The sequence below is a fragment of the Carcharhinus amblyrhynchos genome, chromosome 5 (assembly GCF_965287045.1).
Source record: "Carcharhinus amblyrhynchos chromosome 5, sCarAmb.v2.hapA, whole genome shotgun sequence".
Lineage (NCBI taxonomy): Eukaryota > Metazoa > Chordata > Chondrichthyes > Carcharhiniformes > Carcharhinidae > Carcharhinus > Carcharhinus amblyrhynchos.
This window is the reverse complement of record NC_137328.1, coordinates 100,972,766-100,997,394: the sequence shown is the minus strand read 5'-3', so window position 1 is coordinate 100,997,394 and position 24,629 is coordinate 100,972,766. Positions and strand designations below refer to the sequence as shown.

The 24,629-nt window shown below is 42.2% G+C and overlaps 1 protein-coding gene across 2 annotated transcripts; it reads left to right on the top strand.

The window, feature by feature from the left end:
• The first annotated feature begins 17,060 nt into the window (after positions 1–17,060).
• On the top strand, positions 17,061–24,212 carry otpa (orthopedia homeobox a). 2 transcript variants are annotated; one of them, XM_080189732.1, is made up of 3 exons: positions 17,061–17,097; positions 17,462–17,874; positions 23,709–24,212. In XM_080189732.1, the coding sequence occupies exons 1-3, from the start codon at positions 17,061–17,063 to the stop codon at positions 24,210–24,212; spliced, it is 954 nt and encodes a 317-aa protein (XP_080045858.1). The 2 variants fall into 2 exon arrangements, with proteins under 2 accessions (XP_080045858.1, XP_080045857.1); XM_080189731.1 differs by having other exon boundaries at positions 17,061–17,130; positions 17,456–17,874.
• The last annotated feature ends 417 nt before the right edge of the window (positions 24,213–24,629 follow it).

The following is a 24,629-nucleotide window of genomic DNA, read 5'->3' as shown; positions in this document are numbered from 1 at the left end:
TTGTCTTATTTTGTGTGCACATCTGACATTAAAATGTCTGTTGATAAGAGATCTGTTCCATTTAAACTTCATGGATAAAGTGTATAATTTGTAGTCTAGCAACTGATAATTGTATTTCAGCAGCTGCTACATCATTGGCAAAGTATGCTGGCAATATTTCTCTACAAATCAACTTATCTAGGGACTGAGGCAGCCCACAATTGCCTTGTTGTTTGTTTTCAAGCGATTTGATTTGTACTGCTCTAATCACTTAATGTCAAAGTTGAAGTGAAAGCACCATACAAGTCTGGCCGCAGTCTGCCTGCTGCCAAGGCCTTGCATTTCTTGTGCTGTGTACTACCAGGCATAGCATAATACTAGCCTGGTGGAAAACCACCATTCTCAAAATGTCCAGACGTTCCGGTGACCTGCTGAGGAGCTCTGCCTTCTTGCAAGATTTAAAATAGTCTTTTCAGTTGTTGTGTATTGCACATTTGTCCAAAAAGGCAATGTTCCCTTTTCATTGAGGGTGTAACCTGTTTCAAAGACCACTGATATTGTAACATGGAAATGTAGAAAATAACAGTAGGGGAAGGCCACTTGGCCCTTTGAGCCTGCTCTACCATTCATTATAATCATGACTGATCATCCAACTCAATAGCCTGATTACCCCACCCCACCCATATCATAGAATCATAGATTGTCATTGCCTCAAGTGCCATATCTAACTGCTTCTTAAAAATATTCAATGTTTTGGCCACAATTACTTTCCTTGGTAGTGAATTCCATAAGCTGACCACTGTTTGAAGAAATTTGATTTATTTTTGTCACATGTATTAATACACACTGAAAAGTACTGTTTCTTGCACGCTATGCAGACGAAACATACCATACATAGGGAAGGAAAAAAAGAGTGCAGAATAAAGTGTTACAGCCATAGCGAGGATGTAGAGAAAGATCAACTTTATGCAAGATAGGTCCATTCAAAAGTCTGATGACAGCAGGGAAGAAGCTGTTTTTGAGTTGGTTGGTACATGACCTGAGACTTTGTATCTTTTTCCCAGTGGAAGAAAGTGGAAGAGAGAATATGTCCAGGTTGTGTGGGGTCCTTGATTATGCTGACTGCTTCCCTGAGGCATTGGGAAGTGTAGATAGTGTCAACAGATGGGAGGCTAGTTTGACTGATGGACTGGGCTTCGGTCATGACTCTTTGTAGTTTCTTGCGTTCTTGGACAGAGCAGGAGCCATACCAAACTGTGGTACAACCGGAAAGAATGCTTTCTATGGTGCATCTGTAGAAGTTGGTGAGAATTGCAGCTGACATGCCAAATTTCCTTAGTCTCCTGAGAAAATAAAGGCGCTAGTGAGCTTTCTTAACTGGAGCATCCGCATGGAGGGACGAGGACAGGTTGTTGATGATCTGGACACCTAAAAACTTGAAGCTCTTGACCATTTCTACTTTGTCTCTATTGATATAAATAGGGGTATGTCCTTCACTACGCTTCCTGGAGTGGACAATTATCTCCTTGATTTTGTTGACATTGAGGGAGAGATTATTGTCACACCAGTTCACCAGAGTCTATCTCTTTCCGTGATCTTTATCTGTGTCTCATCATTGTTTGAGATCTGATCCACAATGGTGGTGTCATCAGCAAACTTGAAAATGGAGTTGGAGGGGAATTTGGCCACACAGTCAAAAGTGTATAAGTAGTATGGTAAGGCCTGAGGGCACAACTTTGCGAAGCACAGGTGTTCAGGATGATCATGGAAGAGGTGTTGTTGCCTATCCTTACTGATGGTGTGCGGTCTGTGGGTTAGGAAGTCTAGGATCTAGTTGCAGAGGGAGGAGCCAAACCCCAGGCCAAGAAGTTTGGAGATGAGTCTTGTAGGAATAGTGTTAAAGGCTGAGCTGTAGATAATGAATAGATGTTCCAGGGTTGTGTGTAAGGCCAGGGAGATGGCATCTGCTGTGGACCTGTTGTGGCAGTAGGCGAACTGTAGTGGATCCAGGCAGTCTGGAAGGCTGGAATTGATTCATGCCATGATGAACCTTTTGAAGCCCTTCATAATGATGGATATTAGAGCTACCAGACAATAATTATTAAGGCACACTGCCTGGCTTTTCTTTGGTACCGGGATGATGGTCATCTTGAAACAGGTAGGGACCTCAGATTGTTATAAAGAAAGGTTGAAGATGTGTGCAAATCCCCCCCCACCAGCTGGTCCAAGCAGGATCTGAGTGCTCATCCAGGTACCTCCATCTGCACCAGTTGCTTTCCGTGGGTTGACTTTTGAGAAGGCTGCTCTGACATCGGCAACAGTGACCTCGGATGCAGATTCATCTGAGGCTTCTGGGATGGAGGGCATGCCCTCGCTGAAAATGGGTATAGAATGTGTTGAGCTCATCAGGGAGGGTGCATTGGAGCCAGTGATTTTGTTTTACCTGCCTTGGAATGCTAGCTTTCTGCTCATCTCTGTCCTAAGCAGACTTCTGGACACTCCCACCACAGGGAACATCCTTCTTGCATCCACCATGTCTTGTCCTGTTAGAATTTTATAGATTTTTGAGATTCCCATCATTCTTCTGAACTCCAGCGAATACAATCCCTCTAGAGCAAGAACATCCTTCCTCAGATAAGGAGACTAAAACAGCATGCACTATTCCAGGTGTGGCCTCACCAAAGCCCTGTATAATTGCATCGAGACACCCCTATTCCTGGACTCGAATCCTGTCGCTGGGTTTGTTGGGGTTAGTGCTGCACTATACAGATATTTTTAAAAATGTAGTGGCCAGCCGCTCTTGACAGCCAGACTCAGTCAACAAAATTTGAGATTGTTTAGTTTTGCTGTAGCCATTTTAGAAAACTCCAGGCTACATGATTCACAGGTAGACATGTGGTATTCAAGGTTATGTGCCTTAAATCTCAAATGAATTTTCTATACACTGATTGGCCCCATTAGGAAGAAGGTAGGCCATGTAACAGAATGAAGTATTAAGACTTTCTGTCATGCTTAAAAATATCTTTTAATTTATACTAAGCAAGTGTTGCAGATAGAATTTGGAGGACAATTTAAATAAACTTCCATATGTATCAACACAACTAGCTCGAAAATAATCTTGCTTCGCAGTATAACATAATCCTCTGGTTACACAATAGCCGTTCTACATTTACCAGTTTTATATCACTCCAATTTGGTACAAAATTTATCTGCATGATAGAAAGATTGGCTAGTTTTTGTTCCTTTCTGTTCTGATATCTGTACCAGTTGGCATATGCTACAAAAGTGCTGGATTCCAGTTATTTACAAAGAAGCTTGAGCCTGCTTTACAGTTAAAGCAGCAAGACCATTGCTCATTTGACGATCTTGTACGAGTTACTTGACTCATTACTGGGAGCAATATTGAGGCCCTGCTAACTTAATATTGAGAATTACACGATGGCCATTAACGTTTGAAGCAAGTCATCAGTATCCCCTGTAATACGGTGTTAATAAAACCTGTTTTCGTTAGTAGTGGTGGAAAAGTTATTTATTGCATTCCCAAGTTTTTTCATAACTTTTTCTTGACTGGTGCGAGGAGTGAACGTTCTCAGTTTGTTCAAAATCGTGGCGAGGTGGTCACTGTTGCTGTCAAAGGAAAGCAGTGATAAAACTCAATGGAAAAGTTATAGGACTCTGATCATAAAACATATCACAGTTACACAAGGCGATAAGTTTAATTCCTCTTAAATCTTTCCCCCTCTGTTTCCCTGACGGTTTATTATAAGCCAAGAATCGCTGTCACTTTCCCCTGAATGCCAGTATTAGAATTTTTCCCGAGAAGTGATGTTAAAACACTCCACAAGAGCAGAAAGATGTTGCATTTAAATTCAATGGCTGTGCAGAGTAATTTCAGCTTCAGACTGACCCTAAACTTCTGTAACTGGAATCACAGGCTACTTGCCTTCGGAGAGGAGATGAGGGAGAAGCATTGGTTACAGACCGCATGAAACGTCAGTCCAGTGCAGTGTCATGTCCGTTGGCTAAGCGCTTGGTTTTTAAATGTACAGATTCTTCCTCAACGTTTGCCGACGTTTAACTGCTGGAAGAGAATGGATTTATTCGGGCAGAAATGGGATATAATTCTAGCCAAGTATGTTTCTTGGTTGATAGCTGAGTAGTACCGATGTAGTGTAAATGTGCCTCACAACTCGGAAGAGGCCAGCAAACAGGCAGGTATGAGAAGCCACTGGCACAGTTTCGTAGAATGCCGTGTAACCCCCGCTTTAATGCCAATTCTGGCCTAGTTCAATTCTGCCCTTTTTTAGACTATCAACTAATGATCACGTGATTGAAATTAAAAACTTGTTTTTAAACTGCAATAATGATATGGATGATGGACCTGATTTTTTTAAACAAGAGTTGTGTATCAGATCAGCCATGATCTTATTGAATGGCGGGGCAGGCTCGAAGGGCTAGATGGCCTACTCCTGCTCCTATTTCTTATGTTCTTATGTGTAGGCGTGCCTGTCTTTGCAGGGTTAGGTGTGAAACGTTTTGAGCTTTCTTTCAATAAAATACGTTGTCCTGCCTTCATGTTGATGTGTGAAGTAAGCTATTAAAAATCATTAACGCCTAAGCAAGGCCGCTCCAGCTGTATTTTAATGTTCTTGTTAATCACAATGTAAATTGGGCATTTCTTGGTTTCAAACATTTAAAGGCAAGTATATTTTGGAAGGGCAAACTCTGTTTAAGCTACTGTAATACATTTAGTGCAGGTAATTCATAATGACTGATGAAGATGACTGCAAACAAATTCAATAAATAATTTCAGTAAAATAAGTTAGACAGTGGGAACAATGACTCAATGGTTAGTACAGTAAAAAGTCTGACAACACCAGGTTTAAGTCCAACCGATTTATTAGATAGTAAACTCACTAGCTTTCGAGGTTACCCCCTTCGTCAGGCGAATGGAGAGTTCTGGCCTCAGACTTTTTACTGTGTTTACCCCAGTCCAACACCGGCATATCCACATCAATGGTTAGTAGTTAGTGCTCTGCCTCCAGGTACTATGGTTCCTGAGTTATACTGACTCCAAGTCCTGCACCACCTGGATTTAAAAATTTCCATCCTTCTACTCTGATCCTCTGTCATAGCTCACCACTCTCCCAATGCTAGGTTCCCTAACCCGTTCCACCTTTATTTGTCCTATGAACCTTTCCACTTTACCTATCCTTTAAAACTCTTCACTTCTCTCTCTGTGCTGTAGATCTCCCCACCGCTATCTATCTATCTATCTATCTATCTATCTATCTATCTATCTATCTATCTATCTATCTATCCTTTAAACTCTCCACCTTCCTATCTTTCCTTCAAACTTCTCTATCCTTTCAGCCTCTCCCCTTCCTATCTATCCTTTAAACCCTCCATTATCAATGCACTACTAATCACTGTGTGGCAATTACCTTGTTAAGACAGTTGTGAGTTAAACATGTGACATTGATTGTACTTTAAATAGAGACAGCTGGAACACTTTGGTAAGACACTTGTAGGTTGGTAGCGCTGGGGAAGTGTCTCACAATAAACCAGCCTGAACCTCATGACCAGTTTGCAGCGATTCTTTAAGTAGAACCACTTATTGTGAGTAATAATGGTAGCAGAGGATGAGCCTTACGCTTGGTGATTTACTGCTGAATGTGAAAACCTGTTTGTTCCAATCCACTGAGGGAAAAGATGTGTACTGTTGCTGACAGCTTATGTTACAGAATGGCAGAAGGATGGTGCAAAATTGCAAGCTTTGACTTTCTACTTTTTTTTTCCTGACTCTGAACTATATCAGCAATGGAAGGATGAAGTTGAAGTATGGACCCAGGTTGCTTCCATACCCTAGAAGAAGCAAGGTATGGCATTATCGTTACCAGCCAAAAGCAAGATAAGGAGTGGAAATGGTTGATCTGAATAAAGAGAGATTGAACCTTCTGTTATTATTTTTGGATGAGTGCTACAAAAAAAATGAGTTAGTGGAAGCATATGAACCTTGGACAATTTTTGATTTAGGAGAACAGAAGATCAGTCTGTAAAAGAACATATCATGGATTTTGATCAATGAGATTTGAACTTGCAATTCTAGAATTTTTATTCATGTTTATATTACTAAATTGTGCTCACATTTCCCATGTTGATAATCTTTTGTTACTAATGGGGTTCAATTCCAAGGGCAGAATCTCCTCTGATTCAAATGATGGCAGCCTTAAAAAATTCCTAGGAAAACAGTTGTTCCCAGCCAATTGCCATGACATGAAGGTTAGTGGATTCAATAATGGCTCAACTTCCAAGTCAACCAAACATTAGACAAAGATGTCAATACTAGAGATGGGGTTAATGACAGGTGGTTTGAAACTGGTCATAACCCTAGACAGTTTGAAAGCTGGGGTAAAAAGTGTACTTGCCAAGAAGACCATAAGCATTTAAACCCAAAGAAATGCACAAGATATGGTTAATCAGTGCTTTTGGTATGATTTCCCTGTATCATTATGTAATGAACCATCCACAGTGAAGAGACCTTGTTTTGGAGTAACTCATAAGATGGATTCATCTGAGATTGAAGATGGTGATGGAGACTGCCATGATGAAATTGATCACTGAGAGATTCAATCCAATGATGAGCATATTGATCCTTTCCAACTGTGCAATTTTGCACTGTGGTTGCACTTCTGCCCTGTGTGGTGTGGACTTGTTTAACTGCTATATGGGGTCTCAATGAGACAGACTGGTGGAAGGTCAGGGAGCATGAAAGCTCTACCTGTTTAATATCCACCAAATGAGCCATCCTCCCCTGTAAAATTGCGAGGATCAATATTTATCAGTATTTACGTGGTGTCTAGTGAGATACTGCTATTAAGTCGATCTGCAATGAAGAAGGCTTAGATGGCACTGGAGATGAAGAATGATCAAGCTATAATGTTTGGAAAATGTGTACATCTGCATTTTACTTGATCAGGCCATTACTGTTTACTACTACGAAGTAAGAAGTCTGACAACACCAGGTTTAAGTCCAACCGATTTATTTGATAGTAAACTCACTAGTGGGTTTACTATCAAATAAATCGGTTGGACTTAAACCTGGTGTTGTCAGACTTCTTACTGAGTTTACCCCAGTCCAACGCCGGCATCGCGACATCAATACTATCAATGAATCCAAGAAGTTTTGGTATCCACTGAAAACAAGAATTTGGTGGACAAAAAGATAATTTGGAAATTGTACAGACAGGTTGCACATCCAGTGCCGCAGAAACTGAAGACTCTACTTTGAGATGTAACAGTGCTTGATAAAGGATACAATGACCTTATCGAACAAACTACTGCACAATGCAAAATCTGAATTAAATATCGCAAGGCACCCGTCCTGTTGTGAGCTTGCCACTAGCCAAGGAGTTTAACAATGTGATGGCAATGGATTTGAATGTTTGGGACAAGGAGTGGGATATTGACATACTACACCTTCATAGATATAGAAACAAGATTTAGCTCATCCACTGTGATATGGAGTAAAGACAAAAGGGCCATTGTTGATGGTAAGGTCATGGAGAAATGGGTAGGAACAGGATTGGAAACAGAAGTTCCTAACACACTCAAGGAAATTTGCCAATGAGCAATTTCAAGGTATGTGTGAAATCTAAGCATTATAGTTATGCAGGCTGCAGCTTGTTTAGTAAGTTATTTGTTAGTGTCACAGTAGACTTACTGCAATGAAGTTACTGTGAAAATCCTCTAGACACCACACTCGGGCACTTGGTTGGGTACACTGAGGGAGAATTTAGTATGGCCAATGTGCCTAACCAACACAACTTTCCTATGTGGGAGGAAACCCACACAGACACGAGGAGAATGTGCAGACTCCAAACAGACAGTAACCCAAGCCAGGAATCAAACCCAGGTCCCTGGCACTGTGAGGCAGCAGTGCTAACCACCATGCCACTGTGTCACAAAAACAATACGTTACTAAAATAGTAGCTGATCAATCAGGTTGTGAATTGCAAACAGCAATAGGGATGTGTGCAAAAATTGTTTGTAGATGGTAGGGGGTACAGCCCGTATCAGTTGGTGTACAGAAGAAATACAAAGTCGCATTCTGTGCTATTGGATGCTCCTTCCTTCATTAGGAGAGACCAGCATTGGTTCTACCTTTTCCTACTTAACTGAATGACTTGCGTGTAGGATGAAATGTTCTCATTAAAGCTGAGGGTTTGGGAAGAATTTGGCGAACCTTACAGCACTACAAGGCCACCAGGGATACAATTTTGTCAAGGTGTTTTTTTATAAAAGGGAAGGTCAAAGAGTGGAGAGGGCCTTGCAAGGCAATAGTAAGTAATGGGAAAGCAGTCATTGTACAATGCGGCAATCAGATTATTTGGGTACATTCTGCATGGCTGATTGACACTAATTTTACATTCACAGATCCTGAACTGCACACAGAAAGTGAGGAAGCACCATGCATCTCACTAGATGCACATTGTGCAATTATGAGGAACCGATGATGGTAGACACAAGGTTGGCAGACTGTGAACAAAGTAATACTGAGGCACAAGATAAAGATATTTGTTCAAAAGGGCAACTACCTGAAGTGGGTACAAAGACAACATACATGCCAGAAGGGACCAGTGTGCAGAGGCAAAACAGGAAAAACCTCTGGTAAATACAAAAAACTGTCTCGATGTGCAGGTTGAAGGACTGAAGGATTGGGAAAATTTATGTTAAGATGTGGAAACCCAAGAAGCGTAGTATCAGTTATGACACTGAACCAGAAAATAGCCGTGACCCCAGAAAAATAACACTAACTTGTAGACGAGGTTCTGCACATACAAGAGATGGATCATAGAGTAATAGTCCAGAAAGGATAGGAATGAAAATAGAGGCCATAGTTTGAGAATGAGACCTAGAGAGCAAGCTAACAATCTCAATCAAAGTAGAAGTCCTCATGACTGAGAGATTTTAGTAGCTGCTAATAAAGGAAACCAAACAGAGAATTAGTTTGGAGTATATGCTCAAGTACCTGACAGCCCGGCCAGCTTCATCTCACCCTTGGATCTGTACAGAAAAGATGCTTCCAGACAGTATGTTTAAAGCCAAAGTGAGATTAGTAACCTGAGGCTTTGAAGAGAGATTAGGGGATCAGCATATCTGGGTGAACTCACCTACTTCAGGCAAAGTAAGTTTGAGGATTTTCTTGGTTATTTTGTCATAATGTTCCTGGGAGTGTAAATTGATTGACGTAAAGGTTACATTTTTACAAGGTGAAAAGTTTCAGAATTGTTTCTGAAAATGACCAAAAAGCTAGTGATGTATGAAAGTTGAACAAGTGTGTTTACAGATTGATGTCAAAGAAATCACAGATGGTCTTCAATGGGTTCTTTAGACAGTGGCTTGGATGAATAATGACTGAAAAGGATGCAGAGTTGAAACAGTGTAGAGAGGAGGCCAAATTGCAAATCACACAATGGTAGCACAGTGATTATCACTACTGCCTCACAGTGCCAGGAACCCGGATTTGATTCCTGCTTGGGTCACTGTCTGGGCAGAGCCTGCACGTTTTCCTTTGTGTCTATGTAGGTTTCCTCCGGAAGCTCCAGTTTCCTCCCATACTCCAAGGACATGTTGGTTAGTGTAATTGGCCATGCTAAATTCTCCCTCAGTGTACCCAAACAGGTACCAGAGTGTAGCGACGAGGGGATTTTCACAGGAACTTCACTGCAGTGTTAATGTAAGCCTACACTTGACACTAATAAATAAACTTAAACTTAATGAAAGCAGCTTGCAGTTACTTAAAGGTAGACCCCACAATGTTCTACTGACATCATAAGGAGAAACTAGCTGGAATTTTCTGCATCCACGTTAATGACTTCCTGTGGGCAGAGTCTGGTTGATTTTGAGCAAGCGGTAATCAAGACAAAGAAGGAATTTGAGCTAGGAAGTCAGGCTTCAGGAGATTTTAAATACCCTCACAATAAGAGGATTCAGCTACCAATGAAGAAATAGAACAAATGAGAAATTTGATGGGGCAATCAAACTGGCTAGGCACTCAATCTAGACCTGATGCTAGCTTGTCGGGCTTTGGGTGATGGTGCAAACACCACACAGACTTCTCCCTGTGTCTGTGTGTGTTTCCTCTGGGTGCTCCAGCTTCCTCCCTCCCACAGTCCAAAGATGTGCAGGTTAGGTGGATTGGCCATGCTAAATTTCCTCATAGAATCCCAAGATGTGTAGGCTAGGGAATTAGTGAAGTAAATGTGCATAAAATAAATGTTAGAAGGGAAATCTCCAAAATACAATGGGTTAACACAAATCACCAGCTATTGAACTGTTTTACGAAAAAAAATGCCTGCTCTAAGAAAAAGTATTAATGGAGGGTTGCCTTATAAGGATGAAATGTAAAACTAATTTCTAGTTTTATAATGGTGTGTGTGTATGTATATATAATATTTGGTAAAGGAGTTACAGGATCCATAGATGTAAAAATGTGAGATCATTTTATTTCTGTTTAGATCCCAAAAATAATAATTTTAAAAAATTTCTTTCAGAGTTTCAGAAGAAAAGACGTGAATCTGTCAATGTACTACTAATCACAGTGTGGCAATTACTTTGTGAAGAGGAATGCTATTTACATATGACATTGATTGTACTTTGTACTTTAAATAAAGATAACTAGAACACTTTGCTATGCTGCTTCTTGTAAGTTAATATCACAGAAGAAGTGTCTTATTATAAACCCACCTAAACCTAAAAAACAGTCTGGAGTGATTCTTCCACCATAGGATACTTGCTCCATCTCTCGATCTCAACCCGTCTGTCTATCCTTTAAACTCCTCTACCTCTCCATCTATTCTTCAAGCCGCTCTTTTAAATCTACCTGTGAGCCAGCTTTTTGGTCATCTGTCCTGTTTTATCTCTGACAATAAAATGCTGGAAAATCTCACCAGTCTGACAGTATCTGTGGAGAGAGAATAGAGCCAACGTTTCGAGTCTGGATATCACGAAGGGTCATCCAGACTGGAAACATTGGCTCTATTCTCTGCCCACAGATGCTGTCAGACCCGCTGAGATTGTCTAGCATTTTCTGTTTTTGTTGCAGATTTCAGCATCCACAGTATTTTGCTTTTGTCTAATACAGGTCTGTGTCCGATTGTATCTGACAATGCTCAGCGAAGCTCCTTGGGGCATTTCCCTATATTGAATGTGTTATGTAAACGCAGATTGTTGAGTTGGCCAGTACCTGGTGTCTCTCAATGCCGTGCAGAGCAACTCAACGGGAGGCCAGGGAAACAGACTTTGGCACGAAGCGCCTTTGGTGACCTGCGAATTGTGACCAAGGAGACATTGTACAATAACCTGCAAAATTATAAAGCGCGTTCGATTCCCCCCTCCATCCAAAAGGCGGACACAAATAGAACCAAACCAAATTCTTGGGCCAGAGCCAAGAAACGGGGGGCATGTGGGTCACTTGGACAAATGCAAGCAAATTGGGTCAGTCCCTGCAAATCAATAGCAGAGCAAAAGCTGAAGGCAAACCAGCAAAATTCAATTTAAGGAGTGCCAGAGATTGTACAGGTTGGCCGTATCAAGAGTTTACCCGAGACCCGTGAGCACAGACAAGCCTGGCAGTGACACCCAAGTTCATCCCAGAGGCGCGCCTACTGCCTAAATCCCAGCTCTGAGAAATTTGGGAAGCATTTTGGCTTTGAATTCCACCCCCCCCTCCCGTTTTTTGTCTTTACTATAATCTGGAACATCACATCCAGTGCAATGTTTCTGAAACTGGAACGTCTTTTGTTTCCTCCTTTGCCCGACTCCCTCACTGAACATTGGATAAAATTAAAAAAAACAGATTTTTTAAAAAACCTTTCCTGTTCTGCCTCATCCACAAACCCAGCCTCATTAGCAGCGTTTAATGAGACCCCCGTACTCCGTGACATGCAGCCGCTCCATCTCATTAACGAAATCGCTCTTCAATGCTGATTATTTTATTTGGAGCCATAATTATATTTCTTTTGGCTGAATCACGATTTAATAGAGCACACGTTCGGGGGCAGAGCGCCCTTTAATTGAGGGCTGCTGCGAAGATTTAGCGGCGGTGGGATGCGGGGCGGGGCGGAGGTTTCCAAGTGTCTGAACCAGCAAAAGCGACTTGCCTTTCCAGCCCCGCTCCATCCTCCTGGCCTCCTCGACAAAGAGAGAGAGAGGGAGAGAGAGAGAAAAAAACATCCACACAAACAACTTATTACTTCTAATTCATGAACTGTCTGCGCTCTCACAAAATCACCTGCACGAAACAAGAATCTAATTTGTTAACCTGGCATTTCTGTAGATGGAAGATCGATTTTCTCTTTAGAATTCTCTAATTGAGTGAATATAGACGCCCGAATTAGCTCAGTTGGAAAAAAGTCAACAAAAATCATCCTTGTAAAATAAGCCATATTACCTCTGGAATAGCCAAATAATAAACGAACGCGGATCGAAAGGTCCCTGATTGAATGACAGTCATATTCTGGAACTAACTGGGTTTTAAGAAGCAGAGCTGGGCACGGTGTTAGAATACTAACTAGCCGAGCTGAGAATTGCTGGAATTACATTTGTTTTCTTGTGATATTATTAAAAGTCTATCCTCATCTCCAGAATGCGTGAAAATATCTACTTTCCACTCAGATACACCGCATTAACTTGTTCGAGGCGAATTTGTTTGTTTGTCTATTTTTATTTATTTGGGGGAAAAGATTGATGTGTTCTTATTATCAGTATCTTGTTAAGAAGCAAATGGAGGGACTGAGGAAGCTGCCGGCGCCTCTTGAGTTTGTGTCTAATTAACGTTTTTTAAAAAATATTTATAATTTGAAAACAGGGATTTTAAACATTCTGATGGTTCGAAGTTTGTTTCTTGTGGGTGTTTACTCTCCTGCTTTTGCACAAAATAAATAACCCCCCTCCCCAATCACCGACTTGTTTTATATAACTGAATGACACAGAAAGGCATTGCTTTAATTTGCCAGCGAATTAAAATTGATTTTCCTCATCAGACAAGAAAATAAGAAAATGTGCGATCGTTAGTTATTGCAGTGGACTCTTCATTACAAACGCCAGGGGTCGGAATAAGCATTTTTTAAAAAAACAACAAACATGGGGTCAAACCAGGCGAATAGGCAAAAGCAGATGAAGAAATAGCTAAATATCTGTCTAGATGCACGGACGATTTTTGGAATTTTTACAACAGTTTTATATAGTCCGCTTATTACTGTGAATTATTTTGCGGGCCCATTTACCAATAAGACATAGCTGATACGTTTATTCAGTCGGGAAGTATATACACCATACAGTTACAGGATGCTCAACATACTCTTGCTGAAGTCCTTTCATTTCTAAGACTTCCAATTGCAATCGGCCAGTAACATTTCTAAATCAATTGTTTCCATGGCCCGTATTGGGAGGGTTTGCTGCTGCCTATTGATGTTTTGCTGGAGGGTATAATATTTACAATTAATTATGTCTTGTTATCGCTTTGCAGACTTTACGCTTTTCGAAATTGAGTTGGTTGGAATTTCCAGCCTTTCAGATCCGAAGAGCAGATGCTGCAAATAATCCAGTGTCGCCACAGTGGTTTACTGCTTTTTTCTTGCTTTTTTCAAAAAAACTAAAATAAATAAACCCTATTTCTGGCCACCCGATAGCGGAGTGGAAATATTATTACAAACGAGAAAATTAAGATTTCCAAAGGTCTAGTTTGCACACCTTTTAACGATAAAAAAAGCTACCAGAGTTAATGTCCTGCGCTGCCCTCCTATCTCGAGTTTCCTCCTACTCGCGCTGTGTTTGTGTAAAATTGAATCTTTGTGTTCCATAAGAAACAAACTCAATAAATAAATTATATTACGAGCAACCAATATGTTTCCAGGCAGCTCTTTCGCCGCTGTCTTTGGTGTGAGTAACAATCTGAAACCTATTTAAAATGTACCGATCGCTTCCATAAATAACCATCTTTTGTTCGGCTCTTTTTTGAGTTCGATTCTTTGAGGGGGGTGGGGAGGGGAACACATTTTGACTTTTCTCCGGCGCCTGGGCAAAATCTTGCTGCAGAAAACGTTACAGGCCTCCTGGCCGCTGTCAATTCTTTGAGGATGGACACCTACAGTGAGTGAGTCTCCGCTAAAGTGCAGCCACTCGGTAAGTTTTGTTGCCTTTCTCCCCGCCTCGGGGGCATCTGCCCGAAAATTATTTTGTATTCTTTTCCGCAGGCAATCTCGGCTTCTTTAGACTGCCGCCAGTACAAAATCACCGGCCACAATTCACTCGAAGCTTTTGACATCAATTCCTGCTCCTGCTCTGCCGAGCTTGCTGTGGGCTCGGATTGAGATTGAACCCAACAGAAAATGGAATAATAAAAAAAAACATTATTTCTTGAGTTGGGACTTTTTAACCCATCCTCTATACCCGAGGGAGGGGTGGGGGGCATTTTTTTAAACCGTAGGATTACTCGTTTGCCTTCATTTGAACTTTACCTTCCGGTAAATGTGAAATGATGCTATGTTCTGGTCCCTATACTTCACTCTCCCCATTCGTCAGATCGTGAGCAAAGTTCCTCAACACTTGCCCCCCATCTTCCCTTCTCTCTCAGCTTTCTGAAGCTTTTCTTTTTGGAGCAAGTGCGAAGCGTACAAACCTGCACTAGTATTACTCTGTTTGTGCCGACATGAGGCACCGCAGAGGTATAAGAAGCCATAAATGCGGCAGGTTATCAATCACTCGGCTGCCATTAGCAGGCAGCAGTAAACAGCGAATAATAAAACCAATGATCTCTCTATAACACAAAATATACTTAACTGTAAGCGCAAAGTCAATACATTTTAATACCCGAGTACCATCTCAATTTGAACAGAAAAGGCGAATAGAAAAGTAAATGCACAAGTAATCATTAAGACGTTGTTTCAGAATTAACACAAAAGACACATTTCTAACATTCTATTCCACTCTGAACGTTTTTTTTAAACAATGCAACGATAAGAATACTTTTAACCAGGATCTGCTCAACACCTGAGTCCTTCCCTTCAATGAGGATGCAGCTGCCGGCTTTGCAGAATTGAACTCCATGGGTTTTGCTTTTGTATTTGTGGTTTCTGGCGAAGCTGTTGATTTTTTCTCTCTCTCTGACAGTAGATTGCTCTTCTCTTCCCAGGTTCCAGTTCACCTCGGTTTTCTGATGTTATTGACGTACACACGAAGAGTTCAGAGTCCATCTCAAATGGACTGAGAGGAGCAGGTAGCAAACTCCAGTCTGGGGGATGCCTGGCCGAGATCAGGATCGAAACGCTCTGTTTGTGGATGCTACCGACACTCGCATTCATTCTGAAGACTGACGTGCCTAAAAAGCAGAATTGAATAAATCTGGCCAAGTTGCAGAGAAAAGAACAAAAAAATGCACAATCTGCGCCTCGCCGCCTCCTTTGTCTGTCTGCTCCTCACTACACAGAACGTTTTAAAAGCTCACTCTTGCATCTGCTTTTAGGCTGTTGTAATGTTGGGTGAGCGTCATTAAATTGCTGCACAATTAGCCTATTGTACCTTATTTTAACCGACTTTATATAACACCAGTTTTGTACTTTTATTACCACTTAATAAATTCTCTTAATTGCATCAATTTTGTTTTTAAAAAATCAATCACAATCGAGGTAAATTGTATCAATGAAGTACATCAGTCTCAATCCTGCCTTATTACCCATTTTAAGCATTGTTTTCTTGTGTTAAGCTAATGTTTTAGGAGATACGATCTCTCCAATACAAATGCTATTTGAATGGACTGGTTCCTACACCCATTACATCCACACTGTAACCTGTTCTCTCTTCCCATTGATATCATTCACAACAGCAGATTCTTTCAGTTGACAGGCAAGTCTAAACCAGTCGCAAATTAGTACACATTTATACTGATTTTATTTTAATAATCGTAATAAAAGCTTATAGATTTGGCACTAATTAGATAAATGCCTAATGATCTTGAAAATTAGTCTGGTTTGAAATATATTACTAACAGAAACTTTGTTGTTGACTGATTTTGGAAATCAGAAGATTAGAAACGGATGGCTTCACGTGTTTTTACAGTTCTGAGAACTGTTCAAGCGATGATAAAGTTGTTAAAATCCATATTATTGATAATTCCCCGATTTTACCACCCACCCACCACCCCCTCCCAACACATGGGGCCCCAGTTTTGTGTCTTGGGCATACGTTTTCAAAAATATTCCTGGGGTCCAATATTTGTCAAGTGTTGGATTGCGAATATACCCCGCGACCGCCCAAACAAACCTTCCTGGTGAGAAATAACGGTGGCGGGCGTGCGCACCCGGTAACAAAATAGGAACCGAGTTGCAAACGGAGCAGCGAGAAACTAAAACAAAAATTTTGTAAATCATACTTTGAAAAAGTTGAATTCCGAATTTGTGATCTGAGGAAAAAAATATAAGTTTCAACAGTATATTGTGGGGAGAAGGCGGGAGGGAGGGGGCTATTCCAGTCTTGTAATAAATGTGCAGGTCCGGACTGTTATAAAATTGCGCTAACATCAATATTTAAACTCCGAATCATAATAGATCACATTAAGGCATTGGAAAGGGAAGTGAGCAGATAAGGTATAGTCAGATAAATATAATTCCTGTAATATTGGCTTTATTATGTTTGGTTTGTATCTATTATCCAAATTAGAACAGGTCATTTAAAGGCATAATATTTGACGTTGAAAGCTAATAAATCAGATTTGGAAAGCAGAAATAGAATTGTAAATGTTCTGAGTGGCTTGTGAGTGGATGGGGACAGAGCTGCCTTGAGGCATGCGTAATGGAGTCTCACTTTGCGCTGACATTTACAGCGGTGAGTTTTGATTGGCCCTGATTTGGAGCTGCTCATGGGCTCATTCAACTGTTAAGCACCACCCCGTCCCTCTAAAGGAGATTATAATGCAAGAGGGCCCCCCTTTTACAACAAACAGACATTTGTAGTTTTTTTTTAGTATTTTTTAAAAAACCTCTCCGGTTTTTCGGGGGAATCTCACCCTGGAGCGGTGCGCCATGCTCTCTCACGCCGACCTCCTGGACGCTCGCCTGGGTGAGTGTTTGAGCCAAAAAACCGTTTCCCAAACAAAAAAAACCTACCCCCCTCTCTCTCTAGGAACGAATCACCGGGGGCTGCTGGAGAACAGCTTCCAGTTCCAGGCTCCTCGTTATCCCCGCTTTAATGCAACAAAATTAGTTAATTCTATCTAAAAGTAATTATTTTAGCTTCAAATTACTGCAATAATTTGATTTAGAATCAATCTAATGGAATTGTGCTTGTTATTTGAGTTAGGAAAATCTATCACTGATATTAGCAACTGGTAGAAAGTTTTTTTAAATCTCTTTTTCTCTCTCCCTCTGTCTTTTTCGGGGGATTAGTAACTGATTTGTATTTCTTTTGCTTTTCTTATTCACAGGAATGAAAGATGCGGCGGCTGAATTGCTCGGGCATCGGGAGGCGGTCAAGTGCCGGATGGGGCCCGGAGGCTCTGATTCGGGCCACCCAGGCGATTGCCCTCCGGGCTCCGACACGGTGGAAGGTGCGACTCTCCTTCCCGGGGACAGCATCACCTCGGCTGGATCGAACCCGGGAGGAGGAGGCGGCGGCGGCGGCTCGGGCAGCGGCAAAGACCCGGACAAGCAGCAGCAGCAACAGCAGCAGCAACAGCAACAGCAACAGAGTCAACAGAAACAGAAGAGGCACCGGACCCGCTTCACCCCAGCTCAACTCAACGAATTGGAGAGGAGCTTCGCCAAGACCCACTACCCGGACATCTTCATGAGAGAGGAACTGGCTCTGCGGATCGGACTCACCGAGTCCAGAGTGCAGGTATGAAAAAACCCCCACCATATCTCCCCCTACACCCCCCACCCTCGGGAGAGGGGGGGGGTGTGGGGGGCAGCAGGTCAAGGGGAAGGGTAGGAGAGGGGGAGAAGGAGAGGTCACCCCCATTTCCAAAAATTATATGTGTGTGGAAGTGTGCGAATCCTTAAAGTCAATTCCTTGAACGAAAATGTATCAGATTCTGAAGAAGGGCGGAGGCAAATCTTCATAGAGTTTGAAACTATTTAGTCCGTGCTGCAAATTCTGTGTGGGGAACAAAGGCATCTTTTCAACGCCACTATTTAACTGTATTTGAATTGTATTTCCTCTCGCGTTTGTAACTTTTTTTCCCCCCATCCTGTGACTGCCATGGGTGAACGAATTAATCTCACGTTTCCTTCATTTGGCTTTTTGGGGAGAGGGACATGCAGACTTTTGTCTTAAAGAGATTGAAAGGCGGAAAGGTTAAAAAGGCAGCGGCTGCTGGAAAGTAAAGCGTTCGGTAGAATGGGTAAAATGGCAAGTTTCCGCGCAATTTTCGAGCACATAGAGCAGAAGAATTTGACAGGAGAATTTGACAAGGTTTCGGCTAATTAGCAACCCGTCACCAAGTCAGTGTGAAGACTAGCTGCCGGAAAATAGAAGTTGCGAGGTACCCGGCGACTGGACATCAGTGTAACAGATCTGAGGGAGTCTTTTAGTCAGTTTCCGCCTATTCTAACCGGAGACGGTACCCTTAATAATGTGAAGTAGAAGGGAATTGGTTTCATATACCCTAGTGTATTTGTACATGTTGAGATACGAAATTCTAATGTGCCTGTCACTACAACAAAAATATATATTTTTAAAAAGAGAAAACTACTGTTAAACCGTGGAAGATTTTGAATGGATGAACAATTGGAACACTACTTTTTCTAAACTTCAACCTGTGGTATCTCGCCTTTACCCAGCGGCCATAATATATAACAATAGCATTGTCAGGGGAGAAATGTAAATATTCAAACTTCGGGGGCCACTCACACATGACACGAAATATTTAAATGTTGGGAGGCAAAGATTGATGCCAATATGGAAATGCGAAATCTAATTGAAACCAAAGTGACACCTCGCACACAAGTTGAAATTTAAGGTCCACAAAACGTAACACTTTGTGGAGATGTTTCAGCCTGAGGGTGAAGGGTAGTTATGTAGCCGGAGGAAATTTCTGATTAGAGAGTAGGCGGTAGCTTTACAATATAAAACGCAGGGTTTCCGTTCAGCATTTTCATAAGTTGTAAGATCTCCTCAACATGCAGCCCGCTTCTATTTCCGATCTGCTGCTAAAAATTACAAATGTTCACAATATCCTGCACTTTCTAAAGTGGTGCAAACCCATAATCTCCGCACGCTTGTGAAAGGTGACTGCAGGAGGAGCCTCTGTGGTTTGAAACGCGGTGTCTAGGTGTGAGATATCCGGATTCTGCCCTGAGGTTGTACTCAGTAAATCACCCGGAGCGGCTATCTGTAATTACTGCTGACATTGACCATTACCACTGCTGGCCAATGATTTAAAATGATAGCAATTATAATCTGATGATAAAGCAGATAATGATAGTGTAAAGAATTACATTGTGGATGTTTGCCCCGGGAAGGCACCTAAAACAAAAAGCACGGTGCGCCATTAATACAGCAGGTAAATAGAGGTGTCTTGAAAGTTGGGGAGGTGATGATGGCACGCTAGCTGAATTCCTACTTTTTAATTCTCCATCTTTACAATTCCGGAAAGACCACAATCTAAACAGCAGCCAAAAATCAAAAAACTAATCAACATTTCGAATTAAAGAAACGGAACGAATGGGTCAAGTAAAGGACTTTGTTTAGTCCACATGAAAGATCCTTTAAGAACTCAATTTGAAAATGTAAGATTTTAAAAAAGTTAGGATAACAGTAAAGAGGAACATGCAAATTTGATATCAATTTGACAAATATAAATAGGGCGAACGTACTGGTTCTATGGATCTCTGGGCCATTTTCGGCACAGGGTCTTCAATATTTGCTAAATTATAACTAAAAATATCGCAGTCTTTCTATTACAATCTGATGCAAAGCGGCCCATGCTTCCAAAGCGGAAAGTTCCCAGTAACAAATTATGGAGCCCTGTTCATGATAAATAGATTGCAATTTAATTTTTTTTAACCACATACCTCGCAGCGTCAGGATGACGGAGATTTGCTTATGTGTCCATCGGTATTGGGCTTGAAATTAATTCCCAGCAGCTTCTGTCCGGGATGTCAAATTACAATATTAGCCGTGAACTCATAGCAAGTGAAGGGATGCTAGGGAGTATGATCACGATACGTTTAGACAACTATGTACAGCGAGATGATCACATCTAATTTCCTAACTTGGGGCAGGCTCCTCCATCGATTGTGATCGTGTGCATTCATTTAGTGAGGAAAACATTTCGCTCTCATATTCGGACCGAATTCACACAAATCGTGGACACATAATCAATGTTAAACTCTGTTGAAAGATGTGTAAAAATATTTTCATCGTAACTTATTGCCAAGGTCAAATTTTCCCTAACGCCAGCCAGTTCTTCATTTTTTGTGGTTTTTTGGGGGGGGGGCGGGGGGAGGGAGGTGGAGAATGTTTTTGACAGAGGTATGCTAACTAAACCCGTCTTTAAACTGGATGAAAGGTCACCCCCCCCACCCCACCCCTTTTCGTTTAGTTTAACGTGTTAATGTTTTTCTTAACGTTTTGCCATGAAGTGCCTTCCCACAAAGGACACATTACCTGAAGTTTATTCAATTTCCAGAGATAACACATTACAACATAAATCATTTTTTTCTTCTTTTCCCAGGCTGAACAATAGCGTGATACAACCCGCCCCCCCCCCCAACACACATACTGTTTAACTCCACGCTATTTCTAAATCAGTATAAAGGAAAGGCTGGTTATATCTACGCTTACATTCCTGCCTCAAGATAACCAACATTTATTTACTTAAAATATTTCACGCCAACAACCATTGGCAGCCCCCATTTCTGAATCATCTGTCGGTTGAAATGGCTTATTAAATGGCAATGTGAAAATAATGCAAATTATGCAATAAAATACAATATAATCAGCATAATCATTAGTCTCCAGCATGTATTAATTAAGCTTCCAATACTTTATTTACATAAAACCCATATCAGTGAAATAACCGCTGCACACTGATCCTTGAGATCTCATCTTTTCGCCCTAATTATGTGTTTTAATTCTCACTATAACCTGCCTTTCCATACTGGAGATATGCAATGCCCCGTCACCTGCCACATCTTAATAGGCGACAAGTTGAAAGTATTTTCTAGTTTTCTAATGGAATGAGAAATTGCATTTTCTCTAACACTATTAAAGTGTAATGAATTTCGCTGGGATTTCACGGCTGGCTGCTCAGAATGAATCTGTGCGCTGAGCACACGAGAGCTTTAGATTTCACACAAAATCTCCGCATTAATCATCGCAAATATTACAATGAAATCTTCATAAACCCAACAGTTTCCCGGAGAATTTAACATTCGAAACATTGCATTTTCTTTTTTTTTAAGAAAAATCAGCCACTTCCTATCTGTTAAGACAGTATGTCACTTATTGGCTTTGATACACGGAGGTTAAAATACAGGAAAAAATTTACAACTTTTACATAAGAAATGAAACTCTGGGCAGACAGAATACAGAATGTGCGGCTAAAATGTCTGTATTTTGGTCGGTTTCGATCGATTCTTTGCACAAGCTGCCCTTCTTAACTATAAAAAAATTATTGTAGTATAAACACCTATCTCATCCTCAGACTTGAATATCATTTGATTCATCCGTTAATTCTAGAGTTATTTTCGCTCTCTGTAAGACTTGACAATGGCTAAAACATGTCGACCCTTGTTTCAATACTATTTGCATTATGGTGATAAATAACGTTACTATCGAATGGATTCCTGGTGCTAAATTATTTCGCAGCTATGGCAAAATTAGCATGAATTAATCTTGCATAATTTGTACGGTTCATTTTCTTGCCCATCTCGCATTCCTTATTAAATGAAATAATTCTTTTATAAATCAAGATATAGCCACATCGTATTTCAATCCCAGAAGCTGCGTCTCGCCTCATTGAATGCGCAGGATTTTCTAACGGTTTCAATATAATGATTTAAGATACCCCTCTTCCTTTTTTTAAAAAAAAATCTGTTGTTTTTAAATGCCGTTTGCCCCTCTTCAATTTTTTACATTCGTTGCAATGTTTTTCAAATATTGAGCGCTTTCCTCTTAGTTGAATGTCGCCCTTAAATGCTGGAAAGTTAACTTTCTTGAAAACACTATGCCTTCCAAAGCCTGCCCACACGTCGAATGGCTGCAGGATGTGTTAACATTCTGACTCATGGCTCTTTGCCGATAGAAGTTGCAAGACATGATGGCAGCGCTCTATTGCGAAATTTTTTTTTTCTTTTCACGGTATTCCTTTATTTCATCCTGTGTTAATTGTATATCTAGCTGAGCTGAAGTGGGACTCTATGCACTAACGGAGGATCAATTAATTACAAGGCAACTTGGTGAAAGTTCTGAAAGTGTTCATAATAGCTGGTGAAGGACTCTCCTTATTCTTCAACAAGCTCCTCAAACCTTCCAAGATAAACTGCTGCAATTACTTCTCAGGCTCCAGAAAAACGCTTTTTGAAAAAATGTGGTGGAATTAATTTGCCCCACTTTAAGTGTTTGACTGCCTAATGGTGTCTTTAAAACATTTCTTTTAATCACAATTCTTATTTTCCCAGCTGTACTAGATCCAGTGCTTCTTTCTAACCTCTTATTGACCAGGCTAGTTGAACTGTTTTTTTTGCGGCAGGTGATCTTTCCCCCGACTCTATCCCCAGTTAATAAGAAATGAAGCTTCGCTGTTTCTCTGGAGACTGGGACATAGTTTTAGCTCTGCGGCATTTCAGAGTTTGGCTCAATCGGTGCCCCTGTGCGTAGATGATAAAAGTGAAGGGTATAGCGTTGGGTTAGGGTCAGTCAAAGGTGAAGACCCCACCAACAGATACCCCAAGCCACCTCAGCACCGGCCACCCCAACGCCCACACTCGCCACCCCACCACCAGTCACTCCCCACCCCAGCGCCTCCACCACTAGCTATCCCTGCACTCACCATCCCCACCACCCCAGTCTCCCCACCAGCCAGCCCTCACCAAGACACCCCACTCCACTCCACCGGACACCACACACCCATCACCTTTTATCCCCATCCCATCACCAACCACCCCCACCACCAGACACCTCCAGCCACCCCCACACTCACTATCCCTACCACCCGCCTTCACCACCACCCCACCCCAGCCCTCACCAGCAGCCACCCCCACACCTCTGCCCAATCCCGACCAACCCAGCCTGGATTTTCCTGAATGGACAATTCTCTCCCTCCCTCATTTACTGACAGTCCCCAGTCTTTGTTTGTGTTGTGAACATTCCCCAGTCTCTGGTTGGGTTGTGAACATTCCCCAGTCTCTGGTTGGGTTGTGAACATTCCTCAGTTTCTTGTTGGGTTGTGAACATTCCCCAGTCTCTTGTTGGGTTGTAAACATTCCCCAGTCTCTGGTTGGGTTGTGAACATTCCCCAGTCTTTCATTACGTTGTGACCATTCCCCAGTCTGTATTATAGTGCCAGCCCCAGTTGGATATCTCCCGGGCTCTGTTAGTCTCTGACCCTCTCTCTGCTCTCAATTGTTTCAGGGATTGTGTCCAGGATGTTGCTAGCTGCATCTCACCCACACTGTGTCTTTTGCTCTCGGTCTCACTGCAGTCCCCCTCTTTGCTTTTTTTTGCAGGTCTGGTTTCAGAACAGACGCGCCAAGTGGAAGAAGCGGAAGAAGACCACCAACGTGTTCCGTGCCCCGGGGACGTTGCTGCCCACCCCAGGCCTGCCCCAGTTCCCCGGCGCTGGCATGGGCGACGGCCTCTGCTCCTTCCACGCCAACGACACCCGCTGGGCCACGGCGGGCGTGGGGGTCTCGCAGCTGCAGCTGCCCCCGGCCCTGGGCAGGCAGCAGGCCATGGCTCAGTCCCTGTCCCAGTGCAGCCTCGGGGGACCGCCCAACTCCATGGGGCTCTCCAACAGCCTCGCCAGCGCCAACGGCGGGGGCCTGCAATCCCACCTCTACCAGCCCACTTTCCCTGGCATGGTGCCCGCCTCTCTGGCCGGCCCCGGCAACGTGACGAGCGGCTCACCGCAGCTCTGCAGCTCCCCGGACAGCGACGTGTGGCGGGGGACCAGCATCGCCTCCTTGCGCCGCAAAGCACTTGAGCACACAGTCTCCATGAGCTTCACTTAATGCAGCCCTCCCCACCCCCCCCGTTCTCTCCAGCAACCAAGGAGTCGACTCAGGGTTTGAAATGCATCCTTCAGTACCCACATAGGAGGTGGGAGGGAGAGGGAGGGTGGTTGGTCAAACTCTTAAAAATAAATATTGATATGTTAAGAACAACAGCAGAGGCAGCAGGGACAAAGCGAATACCATATGGACTCAACTCCAAGAACTCCTGGCAGTGACTGTGATCTGGAACTCTGAGCTGCCTCCTCTTTCTCAGTCACATGTCCACATCTCTGGACTTGACCTGTTGCAATAACATGGTGAAATCACACAAAGAAAGAGCTCTGACCAACTTTTATTTGTTCAGAATTTCTGCACATTTGTAATCTTTAACATAGATAATTCACCCGGATCGACTTCACAGAGTCCATCCTCCTA

Bases quoted from the DNA above. Each gene is read 5' to 3' on its own strand.
- otpa (XM_080189731.1), top strand. From the start codon at position 17,061: ATGCTCTCTCACGCCGACCTCCTGGACGCTCGCCTGGGTGAGTGTTTG. The intron at 17,131-17,455 runs CAAAAAAAACCT...TGCTTTTCTTAT, and splicing joins CCAAAAAACCGTTTCCCAAA to TCACAGGAATGAAAGATGCG. The intron at 17,875-23,708 runs GTATGAAAAAAC...TTTTTTTTGCAG, and splicing joins TCACCGAGTCCAGAGTGCAG to GTCTGGTTTCAGAACAGACG.